The sequence below is a fragment of the Zootoca vivipara genome, chromosome 10 (assembly GCF_965207765.1).
Source record: "Zootoca vivipara chromosome 10, rZooViv2.hap1.1, whole genome shotgun sequence".
In the NCBI taxonomy this organism is placed as follows: domain Eukaryota; kingdom Metazoa; phylum Chordata; class Lepidosauria; order Squamata; family Lacertidae; genus Zootoca; species Zootoca vivipara.
In genome coordinates, this window is record NC_142593.1 from 51,144,232 (window position 1) to 51,166,463 (window position 22,232).

Genomic DNA, 22,232 nt, shown 5'->3' on the forward strand with positions numbered 1-22,232 from the left:
TTTATTTTATTTACATTCCTAAGAGCATGGGCTGGGGTCCATGACAACTTTATAAGCTCACCAAAGGATCAGTGAAGTTTGAGAAACCCTCCCATAGATGATAAATGACTTTGCAGATTCCCATTGCTGTTATTAGTAGCACTCCATAGCCACACAGTCAAAGAAAATACAATCTCCTCTGAACTCTAGGGATCAGAGATCAATAAATCTAAAATCAAGTAAAATAACTTTAGTAAAGGTCTGGGGAAAACACTCCTCGCGCCCAGCAGGAAGTCTTGTCAACATTTAGAACTTAAATTGAGAATATTTCTTTATTACCATGAGAGAGGGGAAGGAAAAATCCATATCTTCTGAGACTATGCATCATGAATTATTTTGCAGCATTTCAATTTATGAATATTTCTTTTCTCACTTGTTTTTTTTATAATATATTTTTATTTCAGTTTTAAAGTTAAGTGCCGCCGTGCAGCCTCATTGCCGCGTCTCCAGATGCACGCTCGGGAAGCCAAAATGTGTTGCACTGCAGTGGGAGAAGAATTATGTAAGAGGCTTTTTGATTGATTGTCTTTGCCACTCATAAATAAATCAGTTGTAAGATGTGTACATCCCTCATAATTTCCAGATGAAGAAGAGGAGTTCAAACAAGGTGTTCTTATGTTTGCAAGTGGAGCGTAGTTTTGCTCACATCATTCTTTAAAACATAAAAATAATCATCATACTCTCAAGAGAAAGGCTCTAACCTCTTTGCCCCAAGGTGTCTGAAAACACAATGGAAAGATTTTAGCTGTATATCCAAGAAAGAGGGGGGTCATTTTACATAGTCTGGGAAAAATAGTCAAGGGCACAGAAATAATCTATAACCAGAATATTCAGGGATGTCAGGAGAGAACTGTGTACCAACACCCACCCTTAACGAAGAGAAAATTTCAGGTAGATCAGACAAAACTGAGATCTGATGAGGTGATGCTCCCTGACCACTATGGATCCAGGATACAAGCTTTCTTTATCCTTACTTTGCCTGATCTCCACCTTCAGCTGTGCAGGAGCCAAGTTTGGCACATAACATCCTATAGCTCTTAATTAAAAAGCAGTGGCGGGTTGCCCAGTTCCATCCCATGGGCAAGAGCGCTTTGATGCAGGGACCCAGCCACCCAACATGGCAGCCCAGAAGCATTCATCGGTATATTTAGAATACCTACTCCGCATGTAACACTATGCAAAGTCCAGCCAACTCCGTATTCCATTGGCACTACTGCTGTGAAGCAGCCGTTGTTTGGTTGCAGAGCAAAGGCGCCATGATCAAATGAGGAATGCCATGTAGTTATTTAATGTTCCACAAACTGGTGCAGAATTCTAATTGCATTCTATTAAAGTTACTGCGAAGAATGCAAGGACACATGTTGAAGGCTCCACAGACTCTCCGAGCTCACTAAGCCCTGTTACTCCTTCAGCTTCTGACACCTCCTTTTCCTGCATAGTTGCCAACTCTCCCGTTTTCCCCGGGAAACCCCTGTTTTTCCGGCTGTCCCCAGCCGAAAAAACAGATTTTTTTTTGTTTTCCCCCGGTTTATTCTGGTGCGGCAGCCATTTTGGAACTGGGCACAGCAGCATCAAAAGTCACTTCTGAGCATGCTCTGCCCAGTTCCAAAATGGCCACCCCGCTACTTCCGGTATGCTACTTCCGGTCTGGTCCCTTATTTTTCAGAGAGGAACTTGGCAGGTATGTTTTCCTGGGATTTCTCCATCTTCTCCCTCTGACTGTTCATCATCATCCCAGCACCACTCCCTGGGCTCTGAGTCTTCTGCCCTTGGTGGTTCCCCAGCTGCTTCCTCCCCCCTCCCATCCCTCTGCATTCAACTATTCCCTGACACTCTAGGTCATAAAGCTATTTATTCAGCACCCTAAGCCTCTCCATTGGGCCTTCAGGACTCTTCTCAGGCCACACACCCCTTCCCAGCCAAACCTGCAATGGCCTCCCTTGTGCCTTCCTTGAGGGTTTTTACCTGGCTGGAATGTGTCCTTGCACTCTGATGCTGGAGGATGGAGCGTGCTGTTGAAGTATGCATAGAAACTAAGCAACTGTGAAATGGCAAAATTTGCATTCAGTGCCACATCCACATATGCCTCTGGGCCTCACCTACCACTGGCAAGCGCCCCTCAGAAAGTTGCTCAGAAGAAAACACAGCCCTCAGGCTGAAGAGAATTCCCCACTGATATTGGTTGCATACACACCACCCATTTATAGCACATGACATCCCCTAAAGAATCCCAGAAACTGTAGTTTGTTAACAGTACTGGGAATGGCAGCTCTGAGAAAAGCAAACTAGAGTTCCCAGGATCCACTGGGTGGAATCGTTTGCTTTAAATGGATGGTCTGTCTGCAGCCACAGACAACTAATGGCTCCATAATACTTGGAGGAATGCATCTCCTCCTAAAGTACAGTGGTACCTCAGGTTAAGTACTTAATTGGTTCTGGAAATCCGTACTTAACCTGAAGCATACTTAACCTGCAGCGAACTTTCCCATTAAAAGTAATGGAAAGTGGATTAATCTGTTCCAGACAGGTCCACGGAGTACTTAACTTGAAAGTATTCAACCTGAAGCATACTTAACCCAAGGTATGACTGTGTCACTGAACTAAATATTACTAGGAGATCCTGCTTGTTGATTTCACAGATCCAGGATAGGACGATGCCTGCTGTGGGAGTCTCTACCTGCTGTGGGAGCAAATGAGAGTCCTGCCAGTATATTACAGTTTGTAGACAGAGGTAGGCTCTGTAGGATGAATAGAGCAGGCAGCAAAGAGTGGATAGGAATTTATTGGAAGAGAAAGGTTTGCCAGCAGTAGCCCCAGGAGCACAAGGAGGCGGTGGCTAATCTTGCAGATTCCCCATATTGCCTGACACCCCTCTGGATTCACACACCTGTAGATTCCAGGATTGCATACCTACAGTTTATGTGGTAGAGCCCATGTGTTGCATGCAAAGTGGACCAGGAGCCGGAGCTGGTTTCTCCAGTTATCTGGAAAGGACCTTGGCAGGGGCATTGCAATGGGGGGGGGGCGATGGGGGCAGTACGCCCTGGGTTCCACTCTGGGGGGGGGTTACACTTGGCTCCCCCACCCCCGCGACTCCCAAGCTGAGCCTCCAGCCTCCCAGTAAAAACTCTGAGTGGGCTTTCTACCTGGAGTTTTGTAGCTGGAGGCGCGCGGCTTTGGAGGCATGGGGGATGGCGATACCCCGCTACGTAACACGCATGCGCAGCCCCCCCCCCCCGGAGCATGGCAATTTGCCACCCCGGGTGCCGTGGTGCCTCGCTACACGCCTGGACCTTGCTCTCAGTCAGCATAGAAAATGTTAAGGTGACCAATGCCTGACTCAGCTTAAGGTGTTCAAGCACACCAAAGATACATTGCAGGAAGATATGTGGCCCTCTAGGAAAAAAGGGACCTCCAGCTAGATTAATTAGAATGAGTGTAGAAGTTGGTGGTTTTTTGCTTTAAAAAAGGCACACCTTGTTTCCTTCAGTTGCACAGCATGATGTTGTGGTTTGCGCAAGCCCACAGCCTGCCCTGCCTCGGCAGCATCTAAGGCCAACCTTCATTTCACTCTATAGACTTTCTGCATAATTAGGGACACTGCTGCTCCCCACTGATTCATCAGTGAAATGTGGACTAGAATAATTAAGCCGCAGTTGGGCGGAGGCATCTCTTAAGAGCCAGAAAGTACAGAAGGCAATTAATGAGTTTCATTATTTGGTTTGAGAAAAAACAACTTCTTCACGTTTTTTTTTTCCAGGAGGACATCTCTTTTCATGGCTTCCGGCACACAAATGAGCTGCTTTATGGGCGACAAGGAATGCTTTAATGTCTACGCACGAAAGCTAGTATTCTCTTATAAATTCCAGATTGCAACATCAAGTGTGCCACATGAGTGATGCCTCATTAAAAGTATCAGAAGAAGTCATTCTCTTGTCTGTCTTTTAGTGTCAGCAACTGCCTTGCAGAGTCTTGTTGTTGCCAGCAATTAATAACTACCCACATCTGCCCAAGTTCTAGCGAAGCAGGGTGGTTTTATTAATTAAACCGTTGCTCTGGTACCTGTGACATCTCACCTCGTGCAATGTGTGTGCGTGCGCGTGTGTGTGCACGCACACTGGAAATACATAATGCCTCCCCTGCTGCTTTTCTATCACAAACAACCATTGGCACCTGGGATGGCCAATGGAACTAATGAGGAAGGATAAATAGGTAATCAACAGAAATAGCTTCCTGGCAAATTTAGAGCAAGTATTTGAGAAATAGTCTGGTTATCGCAAGGTACATTTCTATACCTTTGGCCTTTGCTAGTGCTAAGCTGAAAGTGTTCCCATGGAAAAATCTCCCTCAGGAGGTTGTAGACTCTCCTTCATTGGAGGTTGTTAAGCAGAGGTTGGATGGCCAACTGCCATGCATGTTCTAGCTGAGATTCCTGCATTGCAGGGGGTTGGACTAGATGACCATTGGGACCCTTTCCAAATCTATGATTCTATGATCCATTCCTGCCTGAATTGCAGGGAGAAATGTGCCAAAGCAGACCTGCAATGTCAACAGTAGATTGGCAACCAAGAATGAATGGTGCCCACTGGAGCTGGTAGGGCAGTTGGCGAGGAGCCAGAGCCAATGACAGGCAGAGCCAATTTAATTTTGTTTTGTCCCTATCCTCCTCCTGGCTGAGTTCTGCAAGATCAGCACTGAGACTAAGGAGGATGAGGTTGCAAGAACACAGGGAAGTGATGGCAGGCTGAGGTTGGCAGGGCAGTGCCCCATCTGCCCTAACGGAGCAGAAACTGTTGGCAACATTTAGGGAGAACATGCTGTTGCAATTGAGTTCCTTTGAGCAATGGCTGGCTGCCATTTTCCTTTCCCGCAAGTCCCCAGGGACCATGCTAGGTTGTCTTAGAAGAATAGTCTCAGTACTTTTGGGGAAGTAATAAGTAATACACTACAGCCGGGAGGGACCAGGAGGATGTCCAGGCAGTGGCTGGTAGGGAGAAATCCCACCCCACTCCTCTCTAGACTGATGGGGCGTTAAGAGTAGCTAGGGAATCATCACATTTACACCCCATTTTAGGGCTATCCACTGACTGCCATCAGTGGGGAGCTGACCAGCGGCACTTCTGCCCATTTGGCAGGTGGAAAGGTGAGCTCTACACCAGTGTAATGATGCAGGCAGGCAGAAGGATGGAGCCAGGAGGGCTGGCAGAGGGAGACCTCCACCAAGTCCACACACTTCAGCTCAGTGCAAAGGGGCTTTGGACTGATCTGCCAGCCCCTCGCCAAATTAATTCATCCTTAAAAGTTGTCTTAGTCTCTCCTCCTTCAAAATCTCTGAATGTGTTGCAGAATGAGCGGCATTTCTTTTTTTGCTCATTTTTATATTTATTTTGTTTCTAGCATCACAAGGGATCCCAGGGTAGGGTACAATAAGCAATCTAAAACCATAAGAATAAAACCATGAGAAGGAGAAAAAATCCAAATTGTTAATCAATACAATCATATGATTAAACTAGGGCCATTAAAACGGATCAGTAAAGCAGCCACCATTAAAAGACAGCGAACTACATTTTAGTACCCAGTCTAGACAGAAACATCCAGTAAATCCCTGAGTGAACAACCTTGTTTTCAGCTGGCATAGAAAAGCAAAAGTTAATTTATCCATTGGGTTATAGAGCTCTTGTTACGTTGTTCCTCTCCCCTCTACATATGTCATTTTCTTCTTTCTCTTTTCTTTATTTTCTCTTTTTTTATTTCACTTGCTTTCTTATTCTTTTGCGTGAGAAGCAAGGATGTTTGACGCAGAATGGTTTTGCTATGTATTGTCACAGGATAATATTAATTAAAAAATTAAAAAAGAAAAGAACAAAAATCTCAAAAGAGAAGAAAAGAAAGAAAGAAAGAAAGAAAGCAAAAAAAAAACACCAAAATAAAAACCCAACGGACCTGTCCTCTCTCACTTGGAATACTCAGATATCAACATTTCCTAAATTATGGCGGTACACGCATCTCCAGGACAGTTTGAATCGTTTTCAAAAAATCTCAAAATGGGGCATTTCTCCCTCAAAACAAAGTGCACCCTAAGAGGTCTGAGTTATTACAACACACTAGCTAGAAAAATGAAAACTGGTACACATGTAGCCCAAGACATTTGGATTGCAAAAGAAGCCTGAAAGGCCATCTTTCATATCACAGAGCTCAAAATGGTAAGCACTCAGAAACTTTAAATTTAGGACACAGGTAATCCAATTATCTTGCTAAGCTGATAATTCAATCAGTGCACAAACTGGGCAGAGTCTAAGTGGGGGTGGAGTGGACATAAGGGGCCTGATGAGAGAGAAGCACAGCGGCCGCTCAGGTGCCTGGTCTGAGCCACGTCAGACTCTAACATGGGTCAACTCCCAAGGCTGCTTCCTAGCTAACAGATCCAACAAGCATTTGAACAGCAAGGGCTGGCGAAATAAAGACCAGACCCTTACCCAACTCCCACGACACGCCTGCTTCCTCATTGTATAAAACCAAATAAAGTTGTGGCCTGTTTCAACCCATAAATGAGTCTTTGTTTGGCTTATTCATGCCATGCTAACAACCTGCAACCTGTGACGGCTGCACAATACAAAATTCAGATTACAGGCAGACCTTTCAACAAAACCATGTGCGGGACTGAAGGCTGGGCAGTGGCAAGTCCACTCCTCCCTCACACGCTTCAATCAACTGGGTGGCAGTGGTTGGTATATTATTCAATTTATAGACCGCCCTGTACCAAAGTATCTCAGGGTGGAGAACAACATTAGAAACACATCATAAAACATCCATGATAAAACATAATAAAAACACAATAAAAAAATCATACTGTCAGACAACCTAATAACAGTCATGTGTGTGTGTGTACAAACAGTGATACCTCTGGATACGCACACCTCTGGCAAGCCCAGAAGTATTTTCCCAGGTTTTGCCATCCGCACATGTGCAGAAGCACTCTACCGCACTGTGTGCATGCGCAGAAACAACACCTCCAGTTGTGAATTCCTCGGGATCCAACTGGAGCTCCGGAATGGATCCCGTGCGCAACCGGAGGTTCCACTGCATATAGGAAGAGGCACAGAACTGGATCATTTCAAATTAGGGTGCTGGACCCACACTTACCTTTGAGTTCACCACTTCCAAGGAGACATTCTGGGGCATGGCACTTGGAACTGAAATGAAAAAGGGGAATGGGTGAGATTGGGAAAACCATAATTAGAGTTACATACGCCAATGGCATCTCTTCTAAAAAACCCATCTGCCTTATTTCTCCTCAGTTTATGATGGGACATAGCAATTTCAGCGGGTGGAGGCACACAGTGGGTGCCTCAAAGGTCTCCCATACAGAGGTGAAAACTAGACAAATCTACTTATTTTCCTCCACTTTCCTTATATTACTCTACAGGTTGCTAAATTCCTAACAGCCGTCCTCTCGTACAAGAGACGGAATGGAATGTTAGCTGATTATTGATAGTTATAAGAAATTTCTAAAATGACATCAGATATTGATTTTAGCGTAGTGCCTAAATTTTAATATTAATCTTAAACTTTTCTTTTTTGAATTGTTAATATTTGTCCTTGTGAGCTGTGAATTGTGTTATATTATTTGTGGCTTGTATGAGTCTGCTGTTTTATTTGATTTGTTTCATTTTGTTGTGTTTTATGATGGGCGTAAAGCCGAATAAACATCTTTTGCGTTTTGCTCCACTTTCATTAAGCTTATTAGTCAGTCCTCATTTTAGCACTGGCCTATTAATAATTTCTGTGATCTGGGTGCTACTGCCCTTAAACAGGGGCAATGTAGTGTGCCCTGTGATTGGCTGGAAAGCAGCCAATCAATCCCCCCCCCCAAAAAAAATATCAGGGGCAAGCTTTGTGTGCTTCCTCTAAGTGGGGATGAGCCCGACTCACTCCTGCCACAAATGTGACAGCTGTTTATAACAGCAATGGGATTTCATGGGCTAGCAACTTATTTCCCTAGTAATGGCCATTGCTCTAAGTTCCCCCACCTTTGGAGGTTAGGCAAGAGACAAATGGAGACAGGGTCGTTTTGGTGGTGCCTCCCAATGGTTTGCCTTATGCATTTTAATATATTGTGCTTCTACAGCACATTCAATTGCATTCATGTCTTTACTGACTTTTGTAAAGATGAAAGGAGGTCTAGAAATATATTAAATAAATACAAAAACAAACACACAAAGTGTAGTAATCTGCCCCAATTTCATTCAGCTGCTGCCTATTTAGTTAGCTTTTAGGTGATAGTTGAAGAGAATTTTATACTCCCAAGCTTTTAATAGATAATGTTTTAATAGTGCTCTTGCTGTTTTATTACTGATTGGTGTTTTTATGACTGCTGATTGTTTTACGACTGGCATTTTTATTGCTGCTTCTTGATTTTTCTTATACCTTTTAATTGATTGTTTTTAATTACTGTTGATGGCTGCTTTGAAAATGTATTCTGATAGTAAAAGGCAGGAAAGAAATATGCATGGATCCCCCTACCTTTGGGATCAGGGATGACAAACATTGGCCGTTGCAATCAGCAGGGTATTTGTTAGCCAACAGACTAAATTAGATCTTCTCAGACGAACATGCGGATTGGAACAAAGTCATCCTTTGGTTTTCACACTTCTCTAAATTTTGCAGCTGCATCAAGATGCCTATTTTACACTAAAATGCATACTTTTTATGATAAAATGTCATACCAAAATCCAGATTTTAGGGTAAATGCTTTCAAAAATATCTGGAAAAAAATATTTAAAAGAATGTGAATTTTCACACATGCTTTGCAGGGTTGGTGCAGAATGGCTTTATGAATGAACACTGGCAAAAGACCAGAAATTATTTAGAAGTAGGCTGTCCATCCTTATCGTAGTCTGTTGGGAGTTCAGCCACCAGCTGAAGTTCTGGATCCAGGATAATCTCACATTCTGAACACCCACATACTCCAAGTGTAGATTTAAGCATATTGAACATTAAGCTAGGCCAGACAGCTCTACCTCTAACATTGCAAAGGTGAGATCATGTGGAAGGGAGAAGGTAATGTGGTTACTTCCTACCTGAGCAGTAAACACACACATACACACATGGTTCCCAGGTTCAATACCTGGCAATTCTAAGATGGACAGGCCAAGCTCTAACTCAGTAGAAAGCAGCTTTCTACTCAATCTTGTTATTTTATCCCTGTCAATCTTGGTGACAACATGGAATTCCAAATTCACATTCAGTACAGTGGTACCTTGGTTTAAGAACAGCTTAGTTTATGAACAACTTGGATTAAGAACGCTGCAAATGTGGAAGTAGATGTTTTGGTTTGTGAACTTTGCCTTGGAAGCGGAACATGTTCCGCTTCTTGTTGAGTGTGTTCCATTTGTAAATTGAGTCCCCCTGTGTCAAAGCACGCCTTGGTTTAAGAAAGCTTTGGTTTAAGAATGGACTTTCAGAACAGATTAAGTTCGCAAACCAAGGTATCACTGTATTCCAGTTCCAGTGATACAAGTTACAACTGTGGGGAGAGTACAGTGGTACCTTGGTTCTCGAACTTAATTCATTCTGGGAGTCTCTTCGACTCTCAAAACATACGAAAACCAAGGAGCGGCTTCTGATTGGCTGCAGGAGCTTCCTGCATTCAAGCGGAAGCCGTGTTGGACATACGGCTTCTGAAAAACGTTTGAAAACCAGAGCACTTACTTTCGGGTCTTCGGGGTTCAGGAGCTGATTTGTTTGTCAACTAAGCCGTCCAAGAACCAATATTTGACTGTATTATTGATGTCAGTGAATTCTTGTGGGCTTCCCATAGGAATCTGGCTGGTCACTACAGGAAGCCAGATGTTGATTTAGTGGAACCTTTGTTCTGATCCAACACAAACAGTTGCCAGAACCCTTAACAAACTACAGTTCCCAGGATTCATTGTGGGAAGCCATGGGCTTTAAATGAACAGTGTAAATGTGACCCACATTTATCCTCCTACCCCAGCCAGACTGTTTTTTGAGTTTAGTTTAGTTTAAATATACAGTCATACCTCTGGATATGAATGCTGCGGGTTGCATACAACACAGGTTACAAACGCGCCAAACCCGTAAGTAACAGAACAGGTTACTTCCAGGTTTGGCAGTTCGTGCATGTGTAGAAGCATCAAATGATGTCATGCACATGCACAGAAGCGCCGAATCGTGATCTGCTTGTGCGCATACTGCTCTGGATGTCAACGGGGCTCCGGAACGGATCCTGTTCGCAACCAGAGGTACCACTGTAATGTCTTTTAATGTATTGGCTGTCCTTTATAGAGATATTGAACTACATGGAGGACTCAGTTCAAAAAGCAGGGTTCAAATCTACTAAACATTATAATACAACATAATGTAAAATCTCTTTGAGCCTGTCTCAGACCTGAACTGCTATCATGCAAAATGTAGAATGGTAACTTTTATCATGGAGGCACCGGCAAAGCTCGAAAGCTGGTTTGCGTGTTCATTATGATATCAGCTGTTTAATTCTGAAAGATCAAGCTGTTATAGCACCAAGATTGAGATTTTAATTAAAGATCAAAGCAATCAGGGTATTATAAATAAGAACAAGATGCACCTGTTTCCTCAAATGAAATGTTTTAACATCAAAAGTTGACCTCAAACACTGGTGTGCATATTTACATGTTAAATAGCTTCAGTCGCTGCCTTGCACAGTTTGGGGCAAGCACTGACAACTTTGAAAGTGTTTTCATCCATAGGTGATCAGCTTCACACAAAAATATTCTCATTAAAAATATGTATCAGGCAGTTTTATTATGGAGGAATCTGGGGCACAACCACTCCTCAAGTAGAAACGGATGACTCTCAGAGCCAGTGTGGTGTAGTGGTTAAGAGCGGTAGACTCGTAATCTGGGGAACCGGGTTCGCGTCTCCGCTCCTCCACATGCAGCTGCTGGTTGACCTTGGGCTAGTCACACTTCTCTGAAGTCTCTCAGCCCCACCCACCTCACAGGGTGTCTGTTGTGGGGGAGGAGGGGAAAGGAGATTGTTAGCCGCTTTGAGACTCCTTCGGGTAGTGATAAAGCGGGATATCAAATCCAAACTCTTCTTCTCAGCTTCTTTTAGTTTCTCATTCTGCCAACCCTCAGTTCACTCCATGTCCACCTTAGACTTTTTTTAAAATAAAAAAACACAAGCCTTCACAAGAATCATCTGCATCTTTTTTCTAATATACCCATTTTTATATGCAATTTTGTCTTACATAATTCATGTGTATGTGTGTTATTTTCACTAATGCATGTTTTCCAATGGATTTTCCGATGGACTTTTAGCTGCAAAATTACACCACAAAATACAAAGAAGTGCAAGCTTCAACGGATAACTGTGTAAAAACCAGTTCAAGTAGTACGGCAGCATTTGAAACCCAGTCAAAATAATCTGGCCAGGGACACAACACATGACAAGGGCACAGGAACGAGCCAGCAGTAAATCACACTGAAGCGTGTGTGGTTGGAGTCCACTCTTTATTAGCAAAACAGGATCTGCACAGGAGTGTCAGACTAAAAGTCCCAGCCTCCCCACAGCCATCCATGTCTCCTCCTCTCCAAGCATAGCTGCCAAGTCCGGGTCGTAAAGATCCGGGGTCGGCAGCGCGCGCATGACCGGAAGTTGCGTGACGCAACTTCCGGTGGCGCTTCGCCCTTCTATGGGCATCAGAAAATGGCGGCGCCAGCGCCGGAAGTCGCTTCCGCGCATGACCAGAAACACGTAAAAGAGACTTCTGGCGCCGCTGCCATTTTCTGATGCCCATAGAAGGGCGAAGCGCCACCGGAAGTCACGTCACGCAACTTTCAGTCATGCGCGGAAGCGACTTCCGGCGCCGGCGGCGCCATTTTCTGGTGCCCATAGAAGGGCAAAGCGGCACCAGAAAAATGGCCGCCGGGAAGAAGCGAATTTAAGGGAGAATGCCGGGATTTATCGCCAAACGGGATACCGCCGGGAAACAGTAAGAAAAAAGGGGTTTTCCCGGCGGATACGGGATACTTGGCAGCTATGTCTCCAAGGTTTCCCCCAAACAATCAAAGACTAAGTCTGTGTGCCTGCCTTTGCTTCTCCCATTTTATGCCTCTCCTGGTCCCACTAGCTGTTGACCTGTAGGGCCACAGCTTCCCTGTCCCTGATGCAGACAACACTGAGCTAGATGAACTACCGGTCTCACTTGGCTTAAGTCATATTCCTCTGCTACTTAATTATAAGATTTTGATGAATTCAGAATAATTCTGTGCTTTTGCTGATGACTATTAAGATTCTCCTGCTATTTTGAAGGGGCAGATAATGAGATAGACCCTTCAGTTGACAGCTCCTCTGGAAAGGCCCATTTGTCAAACAATCTGTCCTACTTTTGAGAAATGAGCTCATATTTACAACTGGCTAAAGAAAAATTAAAAGTTTCAATGTGATTATAGATACAGTTATTGATTTGTCTCATGCTGCTTTATATTCCAGCCATTTCATATAGCATTATTATTATTATTATTATTATTATTATTATTTATTATTCTGGACAGACATTGCTGCATAGTGTACCAATTCTTGAATGGGTCAATCCTATTACTCTGAAAGATCAATAAGAAGGAATTATCCAATAAGCTCAGAGACCAAATCACATAGAATTACTGTTCCTCTCCCAGTTCTAGGAACTGTAAAACCAGATTGTGAGAAATAACTAGATCAAGGAAAGTATTAACGGTTCAAACCACTTATCATATTCGTACATATACTGCCCTAATGTGCCTTGTCCATTCTTGTCAATTTCTTTATTGGTTTTACCCTAAATAGTTCTTCTGGGGGTTTTACCTTGTGAAGTCCCCTTTACCACATTCCCTGCTTATTTAAAATAATAATAGCTCCACAGAGCTATTGTTAGATGGAATTAACCAGGTAATGAAGCATCAATAGCCAGCCTGAGAGAATTTAATTGCTGCTTTTTTTAAAAAAAAAGTCACAATATAATCAACATCACATATTTTGGGTGCTAGTTAACCACTTGGTTTACTTCTCAGAAAGTTGTCCAGGATAAAGTTCCAGACTCATATCTTCACTGAGGGATAGAAGAGAAGTGAAGAGAATGGGAGGGGTGATAATTTGGTTCTCATTTTAATGCCTAATTTTCCTTTCTGAATCAATTATTTTGACTGGGTTTTGACATGCTGCAATACTACTTGAGCTGGTTTTAACACAGGGGACAGAATTCAGTGAGTCTTGTTAAAAAAATTTTTTTTAACGTTTTAACAGTATGTTGTTTGGACTTCATATGAACTACCCAGAAGACTCTGGTGATTGAAAGGGCAAGTGTTTTGTATCAATAGGCAAAGTGTATCATAAACTGCCCTGGTGGTATTATAAATGCATTGAATAAAATAAAATAAAATAAAATAAATGCTTCAATTCAGCCTGCTGTCATTCATCTGAGGTTATCAAAGCTCTCTAGCTCATTAGCAGACCTTGATGTTGAACAGAAGGTTTTCTTTAAAAACACTCGTCTCTTGATACTTTTCTGCTCAAGAAGAATTAAAACTTTATGAGGCTAACTTTCTAAATTCTTGCATGAATATGAATCTCCCTTTTTCTCTTGGAAAGTCAAAGTTCAGTGTTGAGGCCATCATCCTGGTCTTCAGAGTCTCAATTCAATCTCCATAAATTAAGTACAGTATAATTTATTTCACCTTATTGTGTTGGTGTGTGTGTGTATGTGTGTGTTTTGTTTTCATAATTATACGCATGAGGTATTTTATTCTGCCAAGGTCTGTTTCGTACTATAAAAAGGTATCTCAATTAGATGGATAGGTGAAAGGGCCACTTGGAAATGTATTAGAGAAATGTCAACGGTGGAAATAATAGACCAGCTCTCCCAAAAAAGAAGGCAGCGGTATCACAAATTAACTTTTACAAGGTAATAAACAGTGCTGCTTACAATAACAACTGTAAAGAGGTTTGATCTACTTACGGTAGCTTTGTAAAGGATATTTGCAGCCTTATGAAATGAATGGCTATCTCACACAGTCCTTTGTGGTTACTCTGTGGTTTTATTCAAGTAACCACAGGTTATCACTGCGAGGCAATCAAGGGGGAGAGATCAATTCCAAGTCTTTCTGCCACCACCATCCCAAATTCAATTTGGGGTCAGGCCAGCAATTACAAGGGTCAGGAATGTGTGAAAATATGTAAAAGGACACAAGGCCTTGGGGCAGGACGCAGTTTGACTTACTTTCCTTTGTATAAAACAGGGGTGGCCAACTCCCAAGAGAGTTAAAAACTGGGAGTGATCTACCCCCTTTTGGGGGGTTCAGGTCAAAGCTGTTGAGTTTTTTTAAGGAAGGGAAGCCCTGTTTGGGGGGGATTTAGGTCAAACTTGTTGAGCTTCTTTTAGGAGGGAGGGAGGCCCATTTTTCTTTAGGGCTTCAGGTCATAGTTCAGCTTTTTTTAGGGAGGAGGAAAATTTTGGGTGAGCTTTTTTAGGGGTGGCAGTGATCTAGCAGTGATCTACCACAGACATCCAGGGATCTACTGGTAGATCACAATCTACCTGTTGGACGTGCCTGGTATAAAACAAGCCCGAAAGAGGCCCCGAAAGACTCAGGTCCTTGCATGATCAATGGAAACAGTTGGACCTGGCAAGTATTAACCACTCTAAATTCCAACCTGATAATTGCCACCTGCCCAGATTTTAACTTGTCAGAATTAATTTTAAGATGTATTTTAATTAATTGATGTCTGTTGTTAGCTGCTCTGAGCCCAGCCTCGGCTGGAGAGGGCGGGATACAAATAAAATCTATTATTATTATTATTATTATTATTATTATTATTATTATTATTATGTTGGATCAGGCCAAAGGCCCCTCTAATCCAGCAACCCATTCTCACATTGGCCAGCCAGATGCATTAATTCAAGATTTTTTTAAAAAAAATAACTCAATACATTTTTTTTAAAAGACACATTTTATCTCAAGGTATACATTTCTGTATTCTAAAACACACATATTTTTATGCCTTATGGTACTTTTCTCTTTTTTTTAGCCAAGAACTGTTTCCGAAAATTTGGAGCAGTGTGAAATCTGAAGGATGATTGGATTCTGATCTGTGTATTAGTCAGGCAGGTGCAGATTATTTTGGTCCATTAAAAATTTCAAACCGGACAAAATTCTCTTCCACCCCTCCTTATCATACTAAAACATCTGAAGAAGTGTGCATGCACACGAAAGCTCATACCAAAATAAAAAAACTTAGTTGGTCTTTAAGGTGCTGCTGGAAGGAATTTTTTTTAATTTTGTTTCATCATATTCTGACTCAGTGATCAGGAATATTAGGGAAATACTAATATGATAATAACTCTCTCCCCTCTTCTGCACTGGTACTCATCTTTCTAACTTCTGGATGTAGCTGTTTGTGAGCTCAACTCAAACTCCCTCTTGGGGGACTTACTTTAAATAGGCTATTTTAATGGTTTCACAATTTGTGGGTTCTACTCTTTTTTTAATTCCTGCTTGCTCTCAGTCTTCTTTGTGGTCCTATGCTGCCCCATCCGGATCTCCAAACCTGCAGATACTTTCTGGAGGCTTACACCTCACAACCATTTCAAACTGCAACCCTGAGCAAAGCGCTGAGCCAACCTAGACTCTGTCTCAGCCCATTTATAAAGTTTCCCCCTCCTCCACAGTGGGCCAATCCACCAAGCATTTGATGCATGAATGGCAATTCACAATGGCAGTGCTTGGCATAAGAAGAGATGCAGGCTGTACCACTTTCTGCCCATTCACTCCCATCCTCTCTCTCCTGTGTGTATATTATTTGCTCTGCCTTACCATCCGAAAGGGTTCTGACTGTCAGGTCTTCAGTTGAAACTCCAGGTCCATAACGATTGTAAGCCAGAAATCGCAGGGTATATTCTGTGAATTTCTTCAGCCCTTCCAGCTTGTATGACAGATCATCAACTTCTATATTCTGGGCACAAAGGAAACAGCGGAAATTGTTACTACATCAAATTGTTATACAGATAAGATTAGTTAGATGCCTTCATTTTTGAGGCCTCCTAAAAACTTCTTCATTTCAGCTCTAGGTAGTGAGAATTTTGAGAACTTATCCCATTTCAGATGGATTCTGTTGGAGGATGGATGGCGGCTAACAGATTGAGGTTGAATCCTGACAAGACAGAAGTACTGTTTTGGGGGAACAGGGGGCGGGCGGGTGTGGGGGACTGCCTGGTCCTGAATGGAATAACTGTGCCCTTGAAGGACCAGGTGCACAGCCTGGGAGTAATTTTTGGACTCACAGCTGTCCATGGAGGCGCAGGTAAACTCTGTGTCCAGGGCAGCTGTCTACCAGCTCCATCTGGTACACAGGCTGAGACCCTACCTGCCTGTGGACTGTCTCACCAGAGTGGTGCATGCTCTAGTTATCTCCTGCTTGGACTACTGCAATGCGCTCTATGTGGGGCTACTGAGATCCAGGCCGAGGGCCTTCTGGCGGTTCCCTCACTGCGAGAAGCAAAGCTACAGGGAACCAGGCAGAGGGCCTTCTCAGTAGTGGTGCCTGCCCTGTGGAATGCCCTCCCATCGGAGGTCAACTACCTGACATTTAGAAAACACCTAAAGGCAGCCCTGTTTAGGGAAGTTTTTAATCAGTGATATTTTAATGTATTTTGGTAATTGTTGGAAGCTGCCTAGAGTGGCGGGGGAAACCCAGCCAGATGGGCGGGGTATAAATAATAATAATAATAATAATAATAATAATAATAATAATAATAATAATTCTGCAAAGAGGACTTGAAACCCTTCATTTAATTTAGGCAACTAAATTTGTTAAAGATCCCCCCCTTCATTGTTTTTTTGGTTTTTTTTTTGCCCATGTGTTCATTGGCTCACCTGTTCTTTCCCAGTAACTACTTCTGTACAGTACAGTCTATAACCTTGGACTGGACCATTTGCATAGGCAGGAGGTTCCCACGTAATAAGAATTGAGGTAGGTGATACTGATACAGCCCGCAGGTTTTCTACCGGTCCTGGAACTTGCACTGTGTTGAAAGAAACACAAACAAGAATTAAGTTATACAAAAGCAAAGCTGGGATTTAAGAATCTTGGGGTTGTCTCCAAGGAAGTCCCTCCACCCATGAAAGGAGTCTTCTGTCCCCATTTGTATAAATGTCCTTGATCTACCACAGGCACCTGCTAGTAGAAGAGGAAGGGAATGTAGTCCTGTGGCAACATTCCTCAATAAAGTTGGGAGCGGGGCAATGTGGCTGGATTTGAATGTTTAAAATTTAGTAAAACTGTAACGCGCACCTCATATTTTTGTCATTTTGTCACACACACCCCCTCACTGATGACAGCCAGGTCAGACCGCACCCACCGCACCCCTTCACCACCTGGGTGGTGGAGAGTATTGGGATGTTTCAGTGTTACTTTACTGTGAGCAAGCAATATTAATTAATCAGATTTATATACTTTCTTGTTATCCCTCCCATTTGAGGCATTTGTATAGTTAAAAGCCTGTAACAACGTCCTGCTTTCTTTGTAGGAAAAAAGACATAGCCAGACATGCATTATCCATTTTGCCTCCTGTGCAGCCTTTAAATGGAAAAAGTAGAAATCAATGAAAAGCTGACAGCGTCATGTCATAAAACACACACAATACAAATGGACTTTAAAAGGCATTTAATATTAATACTCAGTTGTGAAATCAATAGAGTGAGAGTGTTGGTTCTTCAATTCCCCAAGCTTTCTATTTGGTTGCAAGACAGGCAGTTGAACTAATGTGCTTTGTTCCTCAGCGTGCAGAAAGTCTTCAATAATTCCATAGATTCCCCACTGTTAAATAACAATTTACTAAAAATTAACATTTATGGTCTGCTTTCCCCCTCCTTTAAAAGTTCCTTTTGATTTGAGTGCTGTGTCAGAATCTCCCCCCTCCCCAAACTGTACATTAGACTATTCCCCAAGAATATAGAACTGTAGAGCTGGAAGAGACTCAAGTCCAACTTCCTGCTAATGGGGGATACAACAACTGGATCCCTAACAGAAGGCCATTAAACCTCTGTTTAAATATAGGCAACTCCCCCACTTACGCAGGGGTTACGATCCGGGCCCCCGTGCACATAAGCAAAATGCACACAATTGGGGAACACCCTGCAGTTCATGCATCTCCCCCCCCCACACACACAAACAGCTGTGGAATAGGGTAGCATGACAGCAGTGAGAGCTCCCATGCGCCATTTTGGAACCCTTGGAGTCTTTCTTTTGGACTTTTGGCTCACTGACATCCTCTTCGGGCTCTGGGGAGATTCTCCCCCTAAGACACAAGGACTTCCCAGCTCTCTCTCACTATTTCAGGTTGGAATTGATGGTTGGGTGGGTGGGTGGGTGGGTGGATGTCCCGGTGCTGTGGAACAAGGTTGCAAGTGAGACAATTGTGTGCAAGTGGGGAGATGCCTGTAACTAGGGCTCTGCACCCCATTCTGCAGAGGCCTGAGCCAAATTGAGCATATAAAGAGTGCCTCAGTTAAGTTGGGTACACACAGCTGTGGATCACTGTGGGTCAGGTTGGAGTGGTCAGACCTCACCTGGAGTACTGTGTCCAGTTCTGGGCACCACAGTTCAAGGATACTGACAAGCTGGAACGTGTCCAGAAGAGGGCAACCAAAATGGTCAAAGGCCTGGAAATGATGCCTTATGAGGAACGGCTTAGGGAGCTGGGTATGTTTAGCCTGGAGAAGAGAAGGTTAAGGGGTGATATGATAGCCATGTTCAAATATATCAAAGGATGTCATAGGGAGGAGGGAGAAAGATTGTTTTCTGCTGCTCCAGAGAAGCGGACATGGAACAATAGATTCAAACTTCAAGAAAGAAGATTCCACCTAAACATTAGGAAGAACTTCCTGACAGTAAGAGCTGTTCGGCAGTGGAATTTGCTACCAAGGAGTGTGGTGGAGTCTCCTTCTTTGGAGGTCTTTAAGCAGAGGCATGACAGGCATATGTCAAGAATGCTTTGATGGTGTTTCCTGTTTGGCAGGGGGTTGGACTGGATGGCCCTTGTGGTCTCTTCCAACTCTTCCATGATTCTATGGTCCAGAGTAATCGGTGGCCGTTGAGGTTGAGGCATCAGGAAGGAAGGTGGGGCATGCAGTGCACAATGGCTGTTGGAACCTACCTGACCAGTGGCTGTGTCTTCCTAGGAGAAGGTAGACCCAAGCCATGGCTTTCCTTCCTGCCTAATGCCCCACAGGATAAATGCCCCTGCAGGAAAGCCACCAGTCCTTGTCCTGATCCTCCAGACTGAAACCACTGCCAGCATCACCCCTTTATGAAGCCATTTGACTTTATTCATAATAGAGAGAGCATGCCTTGATAGTGTGTGGGTGTGCGATTTCCCCCCCCTCCCCTACTTCATCTCCTTCTGTCTCCTTGCACTTAACAGCTTTAATGACATTTCTATAAAACCCGCTTCTGGGCATCTGTGGGGGTGATGCAACTTCAAAAGACTTGGAGGCGATGTAATTATTAATGTAATGAAATCCCTGCTCCTTTGCTCTGAACATGTTTAGAAGACACGACAGCTATTTGGAAAGGGAGAGAGAGAAAATAACTCTCTCTCTCTCTCTCTCTCTCTCTCTCTCTCTCTCTCTCTCACACACACACACACACACACACACATACACACACCCTTTGCTGATGATCCATACAGTTTGGGATCCTCATTCCAAGATCAGGACTGTCCCAAGACATTTTGCTGTCTCAAACAAAGCCCAAGATGACCCTTGTGATATGATGATAGCACAGGTGGCTGTGGATTGGGGGAAATTGTGCCATGAGCTAAATTAGGACCCTTGTGGGACCAATTAAATATTACAGTGCTTCTAAGTATATATTAAGGTGGTGCTGTGGTCTAAACCACAGAGCCTAGGGCTTGACGATCGGAAGGTCGACAGTTTGAATCCCTGCGACGGGGTGAGCTCCCGTTGCTCGGTCCCAGCTCCTGCCCACCTAGCAGTTCGAAAGCACGTCAAAGTGCAAGTAGATAAATAGGTACTGCTCTGGCGGGAAGGTAAAGGGAGTTTCCGTGTGCTGCTCTGGTTTGCCAGAAGCGGCTTAGTCATGCGGGCCACATGACCAGGAAGCTGTCTGTGGAGAAACGCTGGCTCCCTCGGCCTATAGAGTGAGATGAGCGCACAACCCCAGAGTCGTCTGCGACTTGACCTAATGGTCAGGGGTACCTTTACCTTTTAAGTACATATTTCACATTGGGACATCTTTGAAATGAATCTGGCAGGTGGGCTGGATCCTTCTCTTCCTCTTCCTCCAGTGGGCTACATCTGAAAGGTCGGGTGGAATCACACACTTGCCAATCACTTGATGCTGCAATGATATCAGGCGGCCCATTTCCCCATCCCTGCAATGCAGTTTAACATCAAACAGTGCAAGCAAAGCCACAGTATTTTGCAAGTCCCAATGATCAGGGTCTAGAAAATGCTGTGCATGGAGCTGCTCAAACCCCCTTTTGGCCTAGCTACATCTTGGTCTGCCCCTACATTTGGCATGCCCCACACCTGAGATCATATAGGACAAATGGGTGTGGCTTGGTCAAAATGGTCTTGTGGGGCAATATTATTATTATTATTATTATTATTATTATTATTATTATTATTATTATTAAACTACATTTTTGTATGTTTGCTTTGCTGTTGCTGTTCAGTTTTAAATTATTTGTATTTTACGCAATGTGACCAATTGTGATGGCTTATAGCTTTTAGCAATAAAGATTTCATTCATTCATTCATTCATTCATTCATATTAGTAGTATTTATTAGCTTTACATACCACCCTTCATCTTAGGGCTGTTCACAGAATAAAACACAGGATTTTAAAAAAGTTAAAGCAAAACAGCAAAACAATAACCCCAACTTCCCACCAATACATTTAAAAGGCTGTAGAATATTAATCAGCCCAGGGCCTAAACAAAGAGGAACATTTCTCCTTGGTGCATAAAAAATATATATACTCTCCATGGGGAGAGCATTTGCTAAACAGGGAGCCACTACAGAGAAGGCCTGTTCTCATGTTGCTCCCCTCTGGACCCCATGTGAAGGAGGCACACAAAGAAGGACCTCAGATGATGAACACAGAGTCCGAAGCAGTTTATATGGGGAGAGGTGGTTCTTGAGGTTGCAATTGGGGAGGTTGTAACTGAGGAAGGCAACACAGCTCTTGAAACCCTCCAAACCAAAGACTGGCTGGGAGAGGCGGAGATTGATAATGCCATTATGGAAAGAAAACATGGTTGGGCCATATCTGCTGAAAACATCAGAGACTCCTCGTTCCCTGACTGAACCACAACAGAGATGATTACGCTGATTCCAGCTCTGGTATTCAAAAGATAAGAAGTTCATTACCCCGCTGGCAGATTTAGGCTAGTGCACAGAGAGCTGGAAGAAGACAAATAGATTTCCATAGTAGACCATCAAACGGGAGTTTTGGAATAATCTCAAAAGCATCTAAAATTGTTTGTGTTCTCTCGCGAAGGGAGAGATTAGATCTGTTTTGCTTTATAGTAATTGCCAAAGCCTTTCAGATTATGTCAGGCCCAAAGTGAACAAAACACACAGCCAAGCTACTCAAGGACCGCTTAATCACAACCATCCTTTGATGGACCTAAAGATGAAGAAGGGAAATTGACCGCGGCCTTTCAGCCAGTTTGAAGTGTGAGATATTTCATATGGAGAAGATGGTGTGTCCCATGGGTTTAAAAAAAAGAAAAAAATCGAAGGAGAAAAACGAAAACAAGTTGTTGTTTCAGCTGCTTGCTGAAAGTATCTGAAAGCTAGAAGCTAAATCCTTCTTTGAGTGATTATGGCACAGAGGTTGGAGTAAAAAAAAAACAAAAAAAACCCCAGCATTTTTCCAACAATACAGTGCTCTTTAAAAGCCAAGTCCAAACCAAGTTGTTGAAAGGGGACCCAAATGTTATATCAATGCAGCAGTAGCTTGAGAATCCTTCAAGCTCAGATTAACAAGGTATTTATTATTTACTAGTCATGGACACACTGCAATAATAAGGAAGCTTTGGGGTCCAATGAGCTATGCTCCTCTCTCTCTCTTGATCCCTGCGACATGATCTCATTGACTAACATTCAACTTTACCCTCAGTTATCTAT

At 43.2% G+C, this 22,232-nt stretch overlaps 1 protein-coding gene across 1 annotated transcript in view; it reads right to left on the reverse strand.

The window, feature by feature from the left end:
• The window catches only part of DCC (DCC netrin 1 receptor), an 876,197-nt gene that overhangs the window by 203,352 nt on the left and 650,613 nt on the right, over window positions 1–22,232 (reverse strand). Inside the window, exons 10-12 of the mRNA XM_060280362.2 lie at window positions 16,950–17,098; window positions 15,891–16,029; window positions 7,183–7,232 (exon numbers count right to left, since the gene is read on the reverse strand). Of these exons, the coding sequence (XP_060136345.2) occupies window positions 7,183–7,232; window positions 15,891–16,029; window positions 16,950–17,098 (338 nt within the window). The remainder of the gene's footprint in view (window positions 1–7,182; window positions 7,233–15,890; window positions 16,030–16,949; window positions 17,099–22,232) is intronic.